Below are 15,177 nucleotides of genomic sequence, written 5' to 3' on the forward strand. Positions count from 1 at the left end.
TGGACGAATGGAGTAAAATGTCAGCCCAAGATACGAGAAAATTAGTACATTCCATGCCTAAACGTCTAGCAGAAGCTCTAAAATTTCGTGGCTACCCCACCAGCTATTAAACTTTTTATAATTACTTGATATTTTTGTGTTCTGGTTGATGAACGGAGACTTTTTCTGTTTAGGTTAATTGTTTTTAAAATCAAAATGAACTCTGTGAATTTTGTTTATTGAATAATTTGAAAAAAAAGCGAAAAGATATGATTTAATAACAAAAAAAAAATTTCTTCATTGGTCAATTGGTCAAACTTTTATTTTAGTTCAAAAGATTTTGTACCCAGTGAGCGGATACTTTTTCAACCTAGTGTATGTATGTATGTACATACATGTATATGAAGCTACAATCGCGGTGACGCATGGTAGACCATATATTACTTGGGCTTTTTATACCCTGAACAGGGTATATTAAGTTTGCCACGAAGTTTGTAACACACAAAAGCAAACGTCGGAGACCCTATAAAATATATTCATAAATGATCAGCATGATGAGCTGAGTTGATTCAGCCATGTCTATCTGTCTGTATATATACGAACTAGTCCCTCAGTTTTTAAGCTATCGATCTGAAATTTTGCACCTGTCCTTCTTCTCACTAGAAGCTGCTCACTATCGGAATCAAGTTCTTCTTTGGAAAACTCTTTTATTTGACGAGTATCAGTTATAGTATATGGATGTATGTGTACAAAAAGTCAATTAAACGAGGAGCTATTAGAGCTAGGGTCGCCAGTGGTCGAAATTCTACCCATAGAAAAAAAATTATTAACAATCTAAAAAAGTTGTAGAAAACAATTTACAAAAATAAATTCAAAAATAAATTTTTTATTTATAATTTATTCTCGTGCAAAATTACCAATAATAGAGAAAGTAATGGGATATCGACAAAATACGCGAAGAAATTATCTCTCGAAATAAATTAACTATCGAACAATGCACTTCAAATTAACCTAAATATTTCTAACTCACCAAAATAAAATGTACGTTGACAATTAAATTTTCTTTAAAAGTGGCAACAAACTAACCTCATGCAAAGAAAATGGGAAAAAATTCAATCACTTACTATTTACTTGTTGACATTGTCGATTCAACCAACTACCTTAAAAAAATTAACTATCACACAATGCACTTGAAATTAATTCAAAAAATTTTAACTCACAAAAATAAATGGAATGATATCAAAGGTTTTTTCCACTTCAATGTGTTTTTTTCACAAACAATAATTGAAATTTAATATGCGTTAAAAATGTAATTGTAACAGAATTCAGTGTTGCAACACGCAAAGTCCAAATACAATTAAAAGTGAAAAAAATCGCAACCACAAATCCGCCGTAAACATCACACAATTATCCGATATACATATGTAGGTATTTACAACTTATGCAGAATAGCAGAAATGTATTTCTGTATACGACTGTGTTAAGTGTGACGCGTAAAGAAGAAATAACATCGACCAATGAAAATGCGCTACCGAGATTGTAGTTCGCTAAATTTGCGCCAACGTATTTTTACCTGTGTTCCTGTTGACGTACATGCGAAAAAATAACAATAACACGTCTGCTCCTTTCCAACGGTAGAAATTTTATCCATGTATGTATGTCAACGGTAGTCAAAAAGGAAACACAAACTTTTTCGTTAGCGTAATTATACAAGTATATAGATATATTGCGACATTTAAAACCTTATTAAGATCAATTTATATTTATTTTCATCATTTACATTAATTTTCCGTGTGTTACAACTCATATAATCTATACATATACACTGAGTTTCACACAATAAAATATTGATACTTATTTTGAAATTTATTTAATATCAGCTAGGTGGACAAATTGATTACCAAAACATGTAGCTAAGCAAAAGTAAAAAATGAAAATTGACAAATCTGCCATAATGTTTTGTAGTTTTGTGACAATATCTAATGCATGCACGATTTCTTTGGATCGTAACCCAAAGATCACTAACATATTGATCATTGGATTACGCTGTTTTTGTTGCCGAAATATTGTAAGATCAGATAAAATAACCAAGGCAACTGGTATTATCACAAAGAACGTTTTCCCTTCACTTTCATTTAGTATTATGGATGTAATATATGCAACTGTCACAGCTAACACCACATGCAATTTATATTTTAAGAACGGTTTTTCTCTTTCTTGCATATCTTCTTGATTTAAACTGCTTTCAAACCCTTTGAATGTGTTTTCAAATTGTTGAAATTGTTGAAACGGCATTTGTAAACTTTCTGGAATATCGGGTTCAACTTCTGGATCCGAATATTCACAAGTTTCTTGTATCTGATGACCTAAAAATTTAGTTAAAAAAATGAAAATATAACTATGTTAATATATACAACATGTAATCAAGCTTACCAGAACGTTGATGCACCAAATCATTGTCACCATCTCCACCTTGCCTCAAGCTTAATTTTTCTAACCGACTTTTGGCATTCTCAAGAATCTTTTTCCTTCTTGCCTCTCGCCTAAGTTTGACCCTTTCTTGTAATTCATCGACTTCAGGTGATTGCTGCAATTCCATGTTATATTTTTTATAAATTTTCTTAAACGTCTAATAAATGTAATTTCACTTATAGTGATTACATACATAAATAAATACAACTCGATATTTTTCAATTCCTACAAACGTCAAACTGGCAAAAGTTATCGCTCGAAACTCGTTAACATTTTTGCGACAGAGTGGTAATCGTAACTATTTTTGTAAAAGTATAATTAAAATACATGATTGAAGTTGTATTATGGTTTTTATTAACTTACAGCATTTTAACTCGATACATATGAACTAAATATAATTTACAGATAAATAGACATTCAATACACATTTGCCGAACTTAATATAACCAATAACATTAAAATAGTGTTGGTCAGAGTTGTTGAATATCTATCAGCTGATTTATAATTTTTTGTCATATTATTCAATGTCATATAAAATATATATAAATAAACTCAAATATTTCATATAATACAGTTTTAACTTATGAAATATTTTACAATATCTTTTATAGCGTTTTTATACAATATTTTATGTCACCCAGTGTTCCTAAATTGTATACCAAATATAAACTAAACACGCAAAACTACCCTGTTTTTCTTTCTCTAAACGTTTTTGGATTATCACATATATGCCAAATGACTTTTAGGTTTTTTAATTCCACTAGTAACGGAGCGAAGAGATTGTTGAACAATTTATAATTAAAAAGTTTAAGTGAAAATGCCTGCATATAAAGGTAAATAGTATATATTAAAGCAATCATATTACTGAAAAAAAATTTTTTCTATAATATGTTCTACAGTAAAAGTAAAATGGGGACGTGAACTTTTTCCGGACATAGAAGCAAACACAGACGAAGAACCATTGTTATTCAAAGCCCAATTATTTGCATTAACCGGAGTGCATCCCGATCGTCAAAAAGTAATGTGTAAAGGAGGTATTTTAAAGGATAATGAATGGAACCTTCAATTGAAAGATGTAGGCAAACATATTTTCTCTTCTATTAGAAATATAATAAAGTAATTACTAATATTAAAAATTGAATATATAAAAGGGTGCAACTGTGCTACTCTTGGGATCTAAAGAGCAGGTTCCCGAAGAACCAGTAACTCCTGTAAAATTTATAGAAGATATGAATGATGCAGAAATGGCAACAGCAGTAAGTAACTTATCAAGTAAAATAAAAAAATTGAATGATAAAATATGTGATAAAATTCTTAAGATGGAACTGCCTGCTGGTCTTACGAATTTAGGAAATACTTGTTATATGAATGCAACCGTACAATGTCTACATGCAGTGCCTGAGCTACGTGACGCTCTTGATAAATACCGAGTGGACAGTGAAGATGCCGGTTCGATGTCAATTGCAATGGCATCAGCTATGAAATTTTTATTTAAGCAAATGGAACGGGGCAGTACAGTGACGCCAATAATTTTGTTACAAACGTTACATCGGGCATCGCCACAATTTTCACAAGTTGGTGAGAATGGCACCTATCGGCAGCAGGATGCCAATGAATGTTGGTCAGAATTACTGAAAATGTTGCAGCAAAAAATTCCAGCTTCTAATGACAAAGCAATTGAAGGAAGCGACGTTAAAAAGTACAAGTAAGAATTAATGTCAAACAAATTTTCAACCTAACTGACACGTCGGTATAAAAATTGCCATTACTGAATTTTTTTTAAGTTCATTTATAGAACAATACTTTGGTGGTTCCTTCGAAGTTAAGATGAGCTGTGCCGAAACCGAAGATGAGGAGCCAACTATAGCTAAAGAGCAATTCCTTCAACTTAGCTGTTTTATATCAACGGAAGTAAAATATATGCATAGCGGTTTGAAATCGGTATAATTAAAATTTAAAGATATGACCGAACTTTATTTTAAACAATTGTATTCTCAATGTTTAGCGAATGAAGGAGCAATTGGTAAAGCGATCCGAATCTTTGGGACGAGATGCTAATTATATTAGAACGGTATGTAAAAAAAGAGAACTCATTTTTACTGCTTTATGATATATTTTATATATATTTTTTTTCAATTTTTTTTGTTCGAATTCTTCACAATTAATAAATCTTTTATTTCTTCAGTCTTTAATCAGTCGCCTACCAGCATATTTAACGATACAATTTGTTCGTTTTCAATACAAAGGAAAAGAGGGTATTAACGCGAAAGTTTTGAAAGACATAAAATTTCCAATCGAATTTGATGCATTTGAATTATGTACCCCGGAACTGCAAAATAAGTTATGTCCTATGAGAGCTAAGTTTAAAGAAGTTGAAGACAAAAATTTGGAAGGCAATATTAAAGCTATCGCTGAAGATAAAATTATTCCAACTGAAGTAGAAAAAAATGTAGAAACTGAAAACTATTGGTTCGAAAATGATCCAGGCAGCAATAATTCAGGATTCTATACTCTTCATGCTGTATTAACACATAAAGGACGTTCAAGTTCTTCTGGTCATTATGTAGCTTGGGTAAAACACTCCGGTGATATCTGGTTTAAATTTGATGACGATGTGGTTACTTCCGTAACTACTGATGATATACTACGCCTATCAGGAGGTGGAGATTGGCATTGTGCCTATGTACTTTTGTATGGACCAAAGTTGCTGAAGAAACAATGAAATTAAATAATAAATGCAAATATACGTGTGAGACTCCTGACTGAAGCTTTTTCATTAAAATTTAATGATGAATTGTGATGCATCAGATTCAAATTTGTTATTAGTACATAGTTTACCGAAATTTAGATCAGTAATAGTTGAAAAAAAACTTTGTGTACACGCTGATAAAATTTTTTAATTGTGACTGCCAAATTACTAGTAAATTATTGTTACTGTTCTCCTAGGGTGATTTTCACGTAATAGTGGGTAGACTTATGGCCGATTCACATAGAACATTCGCTTTGCATCAAACATTTATTTTGACAGAAAAATTTGATATATGCTTTTGAAAGAATACGAAAGCGCAGCAAGTCGAAACAAAATGTAGGCAACTCTGATCTTTTTATGCTTTGCCAAGCAACAGTCGCCATTTTTATTAAAGAAAAACATTGGAAGCTAAGCGTTTATTCTGGCATATTCTTTGATTTCTTCGTTTCGTTGTAAAAGTATGAATTGTCAAGCAAAGCGAGGAAAGTTGTATGTGAATGGGCATTAATAAACTAACGGCCGTTGATATCTATTTCGATCGTAACGTACTTGTAATCGTATTGTCGATTGTTTATGTGTAACGTCTTCTAGAGGCAAATATAAAATTCGCCTGTTGTCAAATAGTGAAAATTACACAGATCTCAAATAATATCGTTTATATGTTTCGTCTTTGTAGGGTTAAGATTACAACACGGATTGTGAATATTATATTGAAATAAGAAGAAGCTTCTTAATCACATTTGTTCAGCAGATAGTAACGTTTGGGTAGCTAATTTTGAAATAAACAATTTAATATGTCTGAAAATAAGAAAATTGATTTATCTGGAGACGGTGGCGTATTGAAAGAAATTTTAAATGAAGGTCAGGGTGAAGAATACCCATTAAATGGTTGCAAAGTTTCTTTGCACTATACGGGAAAATTGGTCGATGGAACTGTATTCGACTCAAGTGTAGGTCGCGAACCTTTTGAGTTCGATTTGGGAAAAGGTAAATTTCTAGAAGCTTCTATCAACGCACATAAATTAATTATATTTTGCCTTTAGGTCAAGTTATCAAGGCTTTTGATATGGGTGTGGCGACAATGAAATTAAATGAAAAATGCTTACTAACATGTGCTTCAGACTATGCTTATGGTGCGGCTGGAAGTCCTCCGAGCATTCCTCCGAATTCAACATTAATATTTGAGGTATGAATATATTGTATATATAAAGTTAGTGTTTGATTATTCATAACGAATAAATTCAATGTAATTGATTTTTTTTATGTAGCTGGAAGTCCTTGGTTGGAAAGGAGAGGATGTTAGCCCAAATAAGGATGGTAGCATAGAGAGGTTTATTATGGAGAGCAGTGATAAGAAACGTTCACCTGCCGAAGGTTCTCTTGTTAAAGGTAAAGTAAATTATATATACATTTATACAAATATAAGTATGTATATTATATATATTTTTATACAATTATAACTAATAACTACGTAATGAAAACAAAACAAATTCTGTCATCGGGAACTTATTAGTAATTTAATATTTGAACCTTATAGCATCCGATCGGTAATGCGTTCCTTAAAATTTTGTAAATGTTCCAATTTTTTTCCGTTATAACATATATTTCAATAATTTCCTTCGACAGTTCACTTGATTGGAAAATATAATGGAAATACTTTTGAGGAGCGCGATGTAGAATTTGATTATGGTGAAGGTTGTGATTGTGCTGTTATAGAAGGAGTTGAGATAGCACTGGAGAGAATGGCTGTTGGAGAAATGTCAAGGTAACTAATATTTATTAGATATAATTTTAATTTTTATATTTTTAATTAAAAGTTATTCATAAATTAATAAGTATTAAGTTTGTCGGATTCTAACATAAAAAAACAAGAAAAAACGTTAACTTCGGTTGCACCGAAGCTATAAAGGGTATTACAGGCACAAAGGTTCCTTACAATAACTTGATTCAGATCTAATTTCGTGAATCGGCAATAAACAAAAAATTTTTTTTCCAAGCAGGCACTTTACTCCGATCGTTCAGTTTATATGATAGCTATATGCTATGTCATCCGATCAAAACAATTTCTTCGGGAATTATATTGTTACCTTAAAAAATAACTCATGCCAAATATCGTGAAGATATTACGTCAAATAAAAAAGTTTCCCATACAAGAGCTTGCTTTCGATTGTTCAGTTTGTATGGCAGCTATATGCTATAGTGGTCCGATATCAGCTGTTCCGACAAATGAGCAGCTTCTTGGTGATAAAAGGGCAGGTGCAAAATTTCAGATCGATAGCTTAAAAACTGAGGGATTAGTTTGCATATATACAGACGGACGGACGGACGAACAGACGGACATGGCTAAATCAACTCAGCTCATCATGCTGATCATTATTATATATATTTTATAGGGTCTCCGACGTTTCCTTCTGGGTGTTACAAACTTCGTGGCAAACTTAATATACCCTGTTCAGGGTATAAATATATTTTTTGTGTAAACCACAATGCGCCAAAAATTTATATTGTATGATAAAGAAGGTTGCGGTTTTGAATAAACAATGATAAAAACTCGTAGGTTCTTCTTATACTATTACATATATATATATAAAGTTATAACAACTTGCTTCCTAAAAATACATAAATATGACTGTATACATATTTTTATAGAATAAAAATTCAAGCAAAATATGCGTTTGGAAGTAAAGGAAATGATGCGTTTAAAATTCCACCAAACTCTACTGTCGAATATATCGTCAAACTTATTGATTGTGAAAAGGTACGTTTTTATATATTTTTTTTTATATTTGAGATCATGGTTGTTATCAATGTTGTTGGTATTACTTTTTACTTTAAGGGAATAGAAGAATGGAAATTGTCAGATGAGGAAAGATTGCAACAAGCTGAATTATATAAATCTAAAGGAACAAAATATTTCACTAAACAAAACTTTTCTTTGGCTATAAAAATGTATAAGAGCTGCGTGGATATTATTTCAAAAATTGGTAAGAATTTAATATAAATACATAAGTATGTCCCATAAAATCGTAAATAGGTTACTATGTATAGAAAAAATTTAAAAAACTACCAACAATTTTTTAATCCTTTAATATTTTTAATCAATTTGCAGACAATGATGTATCGAAAAAGTTGAAGATAGCCTCAAACAGCAATATAGCTTTGTGTTACCAGAAAACCAATGATTATTTCGAAGGAAAACAAGCGGTATAATTTTTAGAAATTTTAATATTTAAGAAAATAATAATGTGCATATGTATCCCTATTTTATTAGTGTATTGAAGCTCTTACATTAGATCCTCTAAATATAAAAGCACTTTACCGTCGGGGACAATGTAATCTAGCTATAAATGAATTTAATGAGGCTCTTGAGGATTTTGAAAAGGTATGTGCAAAAATGAGTAAAAAAAAATGTTGTGATTAAAAGGACTATAATTATTATATGCAGGTAATCGAATTGGAGCCTACAAACAAAGCTGCCATAAATCAAATACAAATTTGCAAACAACGAATTAAGGAGGCTAACGATAAAGAAAGAAAAATTTATGCAAATATGTTCAAAAAATTATCTGCAGCTGATAAACAGGTAAAATAGACAAACTATAATTGAAAAAGAAAAATATAGTTTAAGTCAAAGGTACTTATAAACAAATAACCTTTATTTATAATATCAATTTGTTTTTCGTTTTAAGTAACTTGTGATTTGTAAATTTTTATATAGCCAACACCGAGTACTGAACCTGATGTTTTAACGAAATGTGGTGAATGGACAGATGAAGACGCAAAGCGCGAAGTCGATTTGGCCTTCGAACGCGATAATAATATTGTTATGATTTAAATAAATTGCAAATTGAAATTGAAAATATTTGGTGTAGTTAATAAAATTAAATAAATAATAATATAAGAGCGTATTTTATTTCACATTACTTAGGGTCATCATTTCATAGTGTATATGTATATTATGTTATTTGTCAGAGTGACAAAGCACCGATGTACAAACATATCGATATGCATTATATGTATATTATGCATTTTAATAATTTTAGATATGTTAATAAAAAGTGGACTTTGCAGTAATAATAATTTTAAACTTTCTAATATATTTTCAAGCCCTCGAAAAGTTCGAGGTGGAATCGAACCTCAAACACCTCATTTTCAGTCTTCTTTGTGACAGAACTGTCGTAGCGGAGTGGGGTAGTGCCAAGTTGATAAGGTGAAATACCAAGGGCTTATCCTTGATAGAAAGCTTTCTTGAAGGCCGAACATCGAGGAGAGAGTCAAAATGGCATCGATCGCTTTATATTGCTGCAGGGGAGCTATAGGGAAAAGGTGGTGCTCTGGCTCTACCTAACCATAGTCAAGCCAATATCGTACTATGGTGTATTCGTCTGGTGGGGGGCGCTCGAAAAGACTACCCAGGCAAAAAGCTTGAGCGAGTCCAAAGAGCGGCGCTCATCGGAATCTCCGGTGCACTGCGAACCACACCAACGATAGCTCTCAACGTTATATTAAACGTAGCACCTGTGGACATTGCCGGTAGGTGCATTGCTGCGAGGTGTGCTATTAGGCTCAGGGAAGCGGGGCTTTTGAAGAGGTCCGAACAAGGACACGCCACAATTCCCTCCTCCTTCAGCTGCATTCCTGAAAATTTGGATCACTGCCTCACAGCGGCCACTCGAGGCGGCTTTTTCTCTGCTCATATTCCGACGAGGGAGATGTGGAGGGGAAGAAGCCGCTGGAGAAGAGGCGCGGTGAACTTTTTCACGGATGGGTCGAAGCTAGGAGGGAAAGTTGGAGGGGGGTTTTCTGTAGAGCTCTCCGTCAATCTTTGCTTCAGGCTACCGGACCACTGTAGCGTTTTTCAGGCGGAAGTGGTCGCGATCAAGGTGGCGGTAGAAGTACTGTTACGAAGTGCAGCTTCGTTTAGAGAGGTGAGCATTCACTCCGACAGCATAGCGGCCGACGACCAGCTCCTGCGCGATCCTTCTGGCGGAGAGTGATCCGCAGGAGGCCGGGGGATCTTCTCGTCTTGAACAAAGTTCACCTCGCCGCCATGGTAGGAGTTCTCACTGGACACTGTCCAATGGGAACTCATGCGGTGCGGCTTAGAATACTACCCGGTAGTTGTCAAAGCTGTATGGAGGAGAGTGAAGTGGAAACATCCCGGCACTTTCTCCTCCACTGTCCGGCTTTTGCTAGGTTGAGATTGAAACATCTCGGCAATCACACTTTTAGCGGACCAGAAGATTTGGCCGAAACAGATATTGGCCGTCTCAACAAGTGAGTCATAGGCACAAAGCGCTTTGTCGACATGCAAGGGTCTTTTAATTCGGCTCATAAGAGTTTTGGGTACCACAACAGACCGGCGTTTAAGCTGTCCAAGTGTGATCCTTCTTAGGAACGACCCTCTAACCTAATATACTTTCAAAGCCAGCAATGTATAAATCTACAAGTAACAAAAAAAAAATGTTCCACTTGTACGGATTGCTTTAGGATTATACAATGGCCTTAAACCAAAAAACCTAAATTGTGTTATTTTTGCTTCCCTAATAATCCGATACATTTATAACATCGACTAATTTTTAGTATTTGGTATACCACATCCACATCTCTAATAAGTAGCATGCAGAAGTCAAATCGTCATCGGCTCAGGTAAACAAATTCAGCAACAATAAGTTATCTACGTAACTAAAGATTTTGTATATAGTGAGGAGCAGCTACTTAAAGCTATACAGAAGAAAAAAGAATGTAATGCAAAGGCCCAGAAAATAGTTGAGTTGTTTTTAGAAAGAAACATTGCAAGAGACTATTTCCTGACTCAGGTTAGTGCACAAAAACTATCAAAAGTGTCTTAACGATGAAAGCTTATATCAAAAATAAATACATTTTCGAAATGTACATACATATATCTTATAATATATTATTTAATTATCATAATTCTTTTTTTTTTTTTGATCAAGCTGAAAGATATCAATCAATGTCATTACGACGACATAGTAGACGAACGACACATTCTTCTAATATGTGGGTATCCGTTATGTGGAAATCTATTGGAAAAGTAAGTTTAAATTTTGCTAAATACTATTTTTACATTAATTAGTATTACTTTTACATAGAGTGCCTTCAAAAAAATATCAAATATCGACAACTATAAACAAGGTTTACGATATAACGGATCGTAAAAAGTTTTGTAGCTCTCAGTGTTTCAAAGCGTCCGAGTTTGTAAAATCGCAAATATTAGTGAGTCCGCTTTGGTTGAGACAAAATGAACAAATACCTGAGTTTAAATTGTTGGATGAAAAAAATACATAATTTGGTACCAATTTTTCCATAAGATAAATCATATAGAAAAACTTTTACAGAAGCGGCAAACTAAAAACAGAAACCATTTAAATATTGATAAGTAATATTGTAAGTTTTGATGTATAACGGTAACACATTATTTGACTGTCAGCCTGTTCCTCTTTGAGGGAATCTGTAACTTTGAATTTGAAACTATTATTTTAATTTTTATTGTATGATAAAAGTCTTAAATAATAATTATAATATATATAATATTATGAAATAAAAAACTTATGAATAATTTATAATTCCGATTTGAGCGATGAATACAAAGTATAAGAAGTTCAAGTGCAATGTTCCACTTGAATGTATAAGCGTATAATTTAAGGTTAAATTAGTGGTTTTCAGAAATAAAATATATTGAAATCTTTCATATAATTTTTAAATAGTAACATAACCATACCAAACAGTTAAACCAACCAACCCTATGGCTAACACTGATAGGGTCACCATTAATTAACTGGCATAACTTCGCAAATCTATGGAATTAGTAATAAAATAATAAACAAGATGGCAGATGAAGAGATGTTCCAAATCTTTCAGAATATACTGAAAACTTAAAATTACAACAAAACAGTTGGCGAAATTAGCACTCAGGTAACTCAGGATGACCAGAATAAACGTACGACGAAGTTTACCTTCGTATGGCAACCTGCCCTTTTCACAGCCCGGAAAATATTTGTCGAAAAAAAACACCAAGTGTTGAAAAGAACGACCCACTTTGCGAGGATACATATACTTTGCCGCGGCTTATGATTCTGATAATGAGTTTAGAGAAATTAATAAATACAAGTAGTCAATCTGTCAGCATTGTCACAACAATTAAAGCAGCTATGAAATACATCTTTCCGCCACAATATTATTTATAGATTGAAGATTTTCTATACCATTCGTTGTTCTATCTGTCTCATTCACCACTGCTGGTTCCGGTGAATTTTTTTCATTTATTACAAATGTTATACTCTATACGTTTATTAACGTATGGTAATCGATATGGCAATGAATTTGATCATTAATCGAGATTAGAACATATGTAGTAGTTTCCCATCACTAGTTTTAGTCAAAATAAACAAATTATCTGTCCGGAATGGTTTGTGATCGGTGCGAAGCGAAATTGTCCAAAGTTGCAACACCTGATCCATGGAAAAATGGAGCAGGAAAGAGAAAAATCAACGAAAACAAATTTTTGTCTACCGCGAGAGATAGACAAAATCCCATTGCTAAAAGTTTAGCACCATGTAGGTTAGTATAAGTTTGTGGTAATAAAGATGTTTGATTCGAATGTATTAAACTTTTTTTTACATAGAATATGTAGGCAGAAAGTTCATCAGATTGGCTCCCATTATTGTCAAGCATGTGCCTACAAAAAAGCTATTTGTGCCATGTGTGGAAAAAAGCTGCTCGATACCAAAAATTATAAACAAAGTTCCACTTAGAACAAATGTATATATTACACGCTTTAATGTTTACAAAAAATGTACATTTAGAGCTTAACATAATTTTTGTAATGTTAATAGATTTAGTTAAGAATTACTAGTTTTCTTCTTTTTATTTGACGTAGAATAACTGAGGGATTCTTTATCGAATTCCAGAGGCATAATTCCCAAGTCCCCGCTATATCGATTTTTTACAATTTGCAAATATTTTTTCCCTCGAAGAGATGTTAGACGCTTATCTTGGATAATAAGGACGTTGTCCGCTTCTTGTGTAGCTTTAGCTGTTCCAAACACCGAACTTGTGGTAAGATCTTCGTCTGCACGTTCTTTGCGCGGATGCATAACTAATGTTACATGAACATTATTCTTCGTGGCAAAGGAACGGAAGGCAGATATAATTGAATCTTGTTCCCAGAATTTATCGCTTTTCTGTGCGATTGACATGCCCATCATAAATTGAAGATTATCTATAATAACATGGCTAATGTCATGAATATACTGGGCATGTTCGACCGCCTCCATTACTAATTTAAGCGGTTGTTGTCCATGAAAAGTCATAAAATATAAGGGATATCTTTCAAATTCACTAGTCCAATATTCAAACTCGTTAAGTTTATCCTCAAGCGAATAACCAACATACTGACGTAATAATGTAGCTGCTAGACGACAGTTGCGTATCTCAAAAGATCCCCATAAAGTTGAAACTCCTTGTAAAGCTAAGTCCAACGAGTATTCACTCATAAAGGTTGTTTTTCCACTGCCAGTAGGCCCTGTTAAGATTGTTAATTCTCCCTTTCTGTGGCCTTTCAGTATTTTATTCAATATGGGATATCGTTTCCATTTTACTCCATTGACTTTTTCTATGTTTTGCAGCTCACTGAGGATATCATTTTTAAGGGCGCTGAACGTAGTTATAGATTTGTGGCACATTGACGTGGCTTTGTTTAGAATATGCTGTAAATTAAACCGTTTTTTATGAGCTTCAAATGGAGCAGGCTCTGTGTCAGTGGGTCTAATAAAAAAACAACGTTTTTCTTCCAGTTTCTTGGCAAAATTCTTTGCAGCATCCCAGTCCGTTGTCTCGAAATTAAACCAAAAAACTACTTCTTTAAATTTTTCAAGGCATGGAAGGCATTCCTGAGGAAGAGATTTCAAACCATAGGGCAAACATGCAATTGATGCTAAAAGTTGAAAAAAAATGAAATTAAGAAAAAATCTGCATATTTATAATGAACATAAATGTTTTAAGTAATATCACATTTGGAAACAAGTCAAATTTACCTACTGTTACTCAAACGCTGGATCGATAAAATGATGAAGTCCATAAGATTAGACACTAAAACCACTCGCGAAAATTTGTGTGGAGCATTAGACAATAGCAAACCAGAGTGGTTATAATTTTCTACTGTTTCCTCTCTCCTATCGGACAAGTAAAGAATTTTCTCTCCAACAACTTTATTAGCTACATTTTTTATGGGGAAACGTAAGCAATTTATATTAGGTTCATATTGTGCTCCTAAGTGCACAAAGTCTGAAGACTGAAGGCCTCTCATTCCAAGCTTGTCACAAACACTTTGTGAAACTGGCTGTAAGTTCGTAAATTTACTTTCATATTCCACATCTCTGCACTTCGCATCACCTTTGCAATTTTTCTCGTATAAATGAAGAATGTCTGTCACATTTTTCTTGAGGTTACAGTTTGGGCACAGGAAGAGACCTAGCAAAATTAATAAAATAAAAAATATTTTTGAAACAAAATGAATTACACACCAGTTCGTTTATTTACAAATGCTTCACTTCCAGACATGTTGTTGCATAAATGACATTCTATAAGTAGGCATGTTGGACCATCTTTAAAATTAAGCCGTTGATTCCTTAAATGTTTCTTTAATTCGTACATAACCTTTGGGTCTACAGTATTGTCAGTACTCGTCGGTAAGACGTAATTCTTAACTAAGTTGTATCTTATGCAAAACCTCAGCCTTCTATTTAATAAAGTTAACATTTTTTAATGTTTTTCACATAAAACAAATACTTTGCAACTTTTCTAAACAAAAAGCCTCGAGGTTTTGGCCGGTACAGTTTATCGATAACAGCCATACATTTATTTTGTAATCAATTTAAACATGTATTAAAAACGATAAGTTTCAGTTTCAGTAGTCGAAAACAAACCAAATGAGTTGCTCAAATAAAAAAAAAATA

General features: G+C 33.1%; 6 protein-coding genes across 7 annotated transcripts; 4 read left to right on the forward strand and 2 right to left on the reverse strand.

Annotated features, from left to right (window-relative positions):
• Nucleotides 1-1,668: 1,668 nt before the first annotated feature.
• l(2)SH0834 (lethal (2) SH0834) lies at nt 1,669-2,684 on the reverse strand. The gene is made up of 2 exons (XM_014234358.3): nt 2,413-2,684; nt 1,669-2,345 (listed from the first exon to the last, which is right to left on the reverse strand). Exons 1-2 carry the CDS (start codon nt 2,576-2,578, stop codon nt 1,846-1,848), a joined length of 666 nt encoding a protein of 221 aa, XP_014089833.3. The 5' UTR covers nt 2,579-2,684; the 3' UTR covers nt 1,669-1,845.
• Nucleotides 2,685-3,128: 444 nt separating this feature from the next.
• On the forward strand, nt 3,129-5,213 carry Usp14 (ubiquitin specific protease 14). The gene is made up of 7 exons (XM_014234313.3): nt 3,129-3,284; nt 3,351-3,526; nt 3,603-3,707; nt 3,771-4,156; nt 4,236-4,392; nt 4,457-4,522; nt 4,637-5,213. The coding sequence occupies exons 1-7, from the start codon at nt 3,269-3,271 to the stop codon at nt 5,171-5,173; spliced, it is 1,443 nt and encodes a 480-aa protein (XP_014089788.1). The 5' UTR covers nt 3,129-3,268; the 3' UTR covers nt 5,174-5,213.
• Nucleotides 5,214-5,904: 691 nt separating this feature from the next.
• Nucleotides 5,905-9,101, forward strand: Fkbp59 (FK506-binding protein 59kD). The gene is made up of 10 exons (XM_036362020.2): nt 5,905-6,187; nt 6,244-6,386; nt 6,469-6,589; nt 6,827-6,965; nt 7,850-7,958; nt 8,037-8,184; nt 8,310-8,404; nt 8,472-8,582; nt 8,646-8,783; nt 8,919-9,101. Exons 1-10 carry the CDS (start codon nt 5,995-5,997, stop codon nt 9,033-9,035), a joined length of 1,314 nt encoding a protein of 437 aa, XP_036217913.2. The 5' UTR covers nt 5,905-5,994; the 3' UTR covers nt 9,036-9,101.
• A 1,681-nt stretch (nt 9,102-10,782) lies between these two features.
• On the forward strand, nt 10,783-11,787 carry LOC106617697 (putative RNA polymerase II subunit B1 CTD phosphatase RPAP2 homolog). The gene is made up of 4 exons (XM_014235069.3): nt 10,783-10,849; nt 10,905-11,019; nt 11,158-11,255; nt 11,314-11,787. The coding sequence occupies exons 1-4, from the start codon at nt 10,821-10,823 to the stop codon at nt 11,507-11,509; spliced, it is 438 nt and encodes a 145-aa protein (XP_014090544.1). The 5' UTR covers nt 10,783-10,820; the 3' UTR covers nt 11,510-11,787.
• A 263-nt stretch (nt 11,788-12,050) lies between these two features.
• On the forward strand, nt 12,051-13,075 carry LOC106617707 (cysteine-rich PDZ-binding protein). The gene is made up of 2 exons (XM_070106847.1): nt 12,051-12,781; nt 12,846-13,075. Exons 1-2 carry the CDS (start codon nt 12,627-12,629, stop codon nt 12,973-12,975), a joined length of 285 nt encoding a protein of 94 aa, XP_069962948.1. The 5' UTR covers nt 12,051-12,626; the 3' UTR covers nt 12,976-13,075.
• On the reverse strand, nt 12,966-15,152 carry mtDNA-helicase (mitochondrial DNA helicase). Of its 2 annotated transcripts, none has more exons than XM_014235057.3 (3): nt 14,746-15,152; nt 14,261-14,692; nt 12,966-14,156 (listed from the first exon to the last, which is right to left on the reverse strand). In XM_014235057.3, the coding sequence occupies exons 1-3, from the start codon at nt 14,978-14,980 to the stop codon at nt 13,063-13,065; spliced, it is 1,761 nt and encodes a 586-aa protein (XP_014090532.2). In that variant the 5' UTR covers nt 14,981-15,152; the 3' UTR covers nt 12,966-13,062. The 2 variants fall into 2 exon arrangements, with proteins under 2 accessions (XP_014090532.2, XP_036217895.1); XM_036362002.2 differs by having other exon boundaries at nt 14,762-14,870.
• Nucleotides 15,153-15,177: the final 25 nt, after the last annotated feature.

This window comes from Bactrocera oleae, chromosome 3 (assembly GCF_042242935.1).
Source record: "Bactrocera oleae isolate idBacOlea1 chromosome 3, idBacOlea1, whole genome shotgun sequence".
Lineage (NCBI taxonomy): Eukaryota > Metazoa > Arthropoda > Insecta > Diptera > Tephritidae > Bactrocera > Bactrocera oleae.

Excerpts from the sequence above, each read along its gene's own strand:
- Usp14 (XM_014234313.3), top strand. Across the intron at positions 3,527-3,602 it reads GGAACCTTCAATTGAAAGAT|GGTGCAACTGTGCTACTCTT; the intron begins GTAGGCAAACAT and ends AATATATAAAAG. Across the intron at positions 4,393-4,456 it reads TGCATAGCGGTTTGAAATCG|CGAATGAAGGAGCAATTGGT; the intron begins GTATAATTAAAA and ends CTCAATGTTTAG.
- mtDNA-helicase (XM_014235057.3), bottom strand. The coding sequence starts at position 14,980 with ATGTTAACTTTATTAAATAGAAGGCTGAGGTTTTGCATAAGATACAAC. Across the intron at positions 14,693-14,745 it reads ATTTGTAAATAAACGAACTG|GTCTCTTCCTGTGCCCAAAC; the intron begins GTGTGTAATTCA and ends TAATTTTGCTAG. Across the intron at positions 14,157-14,260 it reads GATCCAGCGTTTGAGTAACA|CATCAATTGCATGTTTGCCC; the intron begins GTAGGTAAATTT and ends TTCAACTTTTAG.
- LOC106617697 (XM_014235069.3), top strand. The coding sequence starts at position 10,821 with ATGCAGAAGTCAAATCGTCATCGGCTCAG. Across the intron at positions 10,850-10,904 it reads TCAAATCGTCATCGGCTCAG|TGAGGAGCAGCTACTTAAAG; the intron begins GTAAACAAATTC and ends TTTTGTATATAG. Across the intron at positions 11,020-11,157 it reads GAGACTATTTCCTGACTCAG|CTGAAAGATATCAATCAATG; the intron begins GTTAGTGCACAA and ends TTTTTGATCAAG.
- LOC106617707 (XM_070106847.1), top strand. The coding sequence starts at position 12,627 with ATGGTTTGTGATCGGTGCGAAGCGAAATTGTCCAAAGTTGCAACACCT. Across the intron at positions 12,782-12,845 it reads AAAAGTTTAGCACCATGTAG|AATATGTAGGCAGAAAGTTC; the intron begins GTTAGTATAAGT and ends TTTTTTACATAG.
- Fkbp59 (XM_036362020.2), top strand. The coding sequence starts at position 5,995 with ATGTCTGAAAATAAGAAAATTGATTTATCTGGAGACGGTGGCGTATTG. Across the intron at positions 6,188-6,243 it reads TGAGTTCGATTTGGGAAAAG|GTCAAGTTATCAAGGCTTTT; the intron begins GTAAATTTCTAG and ends TTTTGCCTTTAG. Across the intron at positions 8,185-8,309 it reads GGATATTATTTCAAAAATTG|ACAATGATGTATCGAAAAAG; the intron begins GTAAGAATTTAA and ends ATCAATTTGCAG.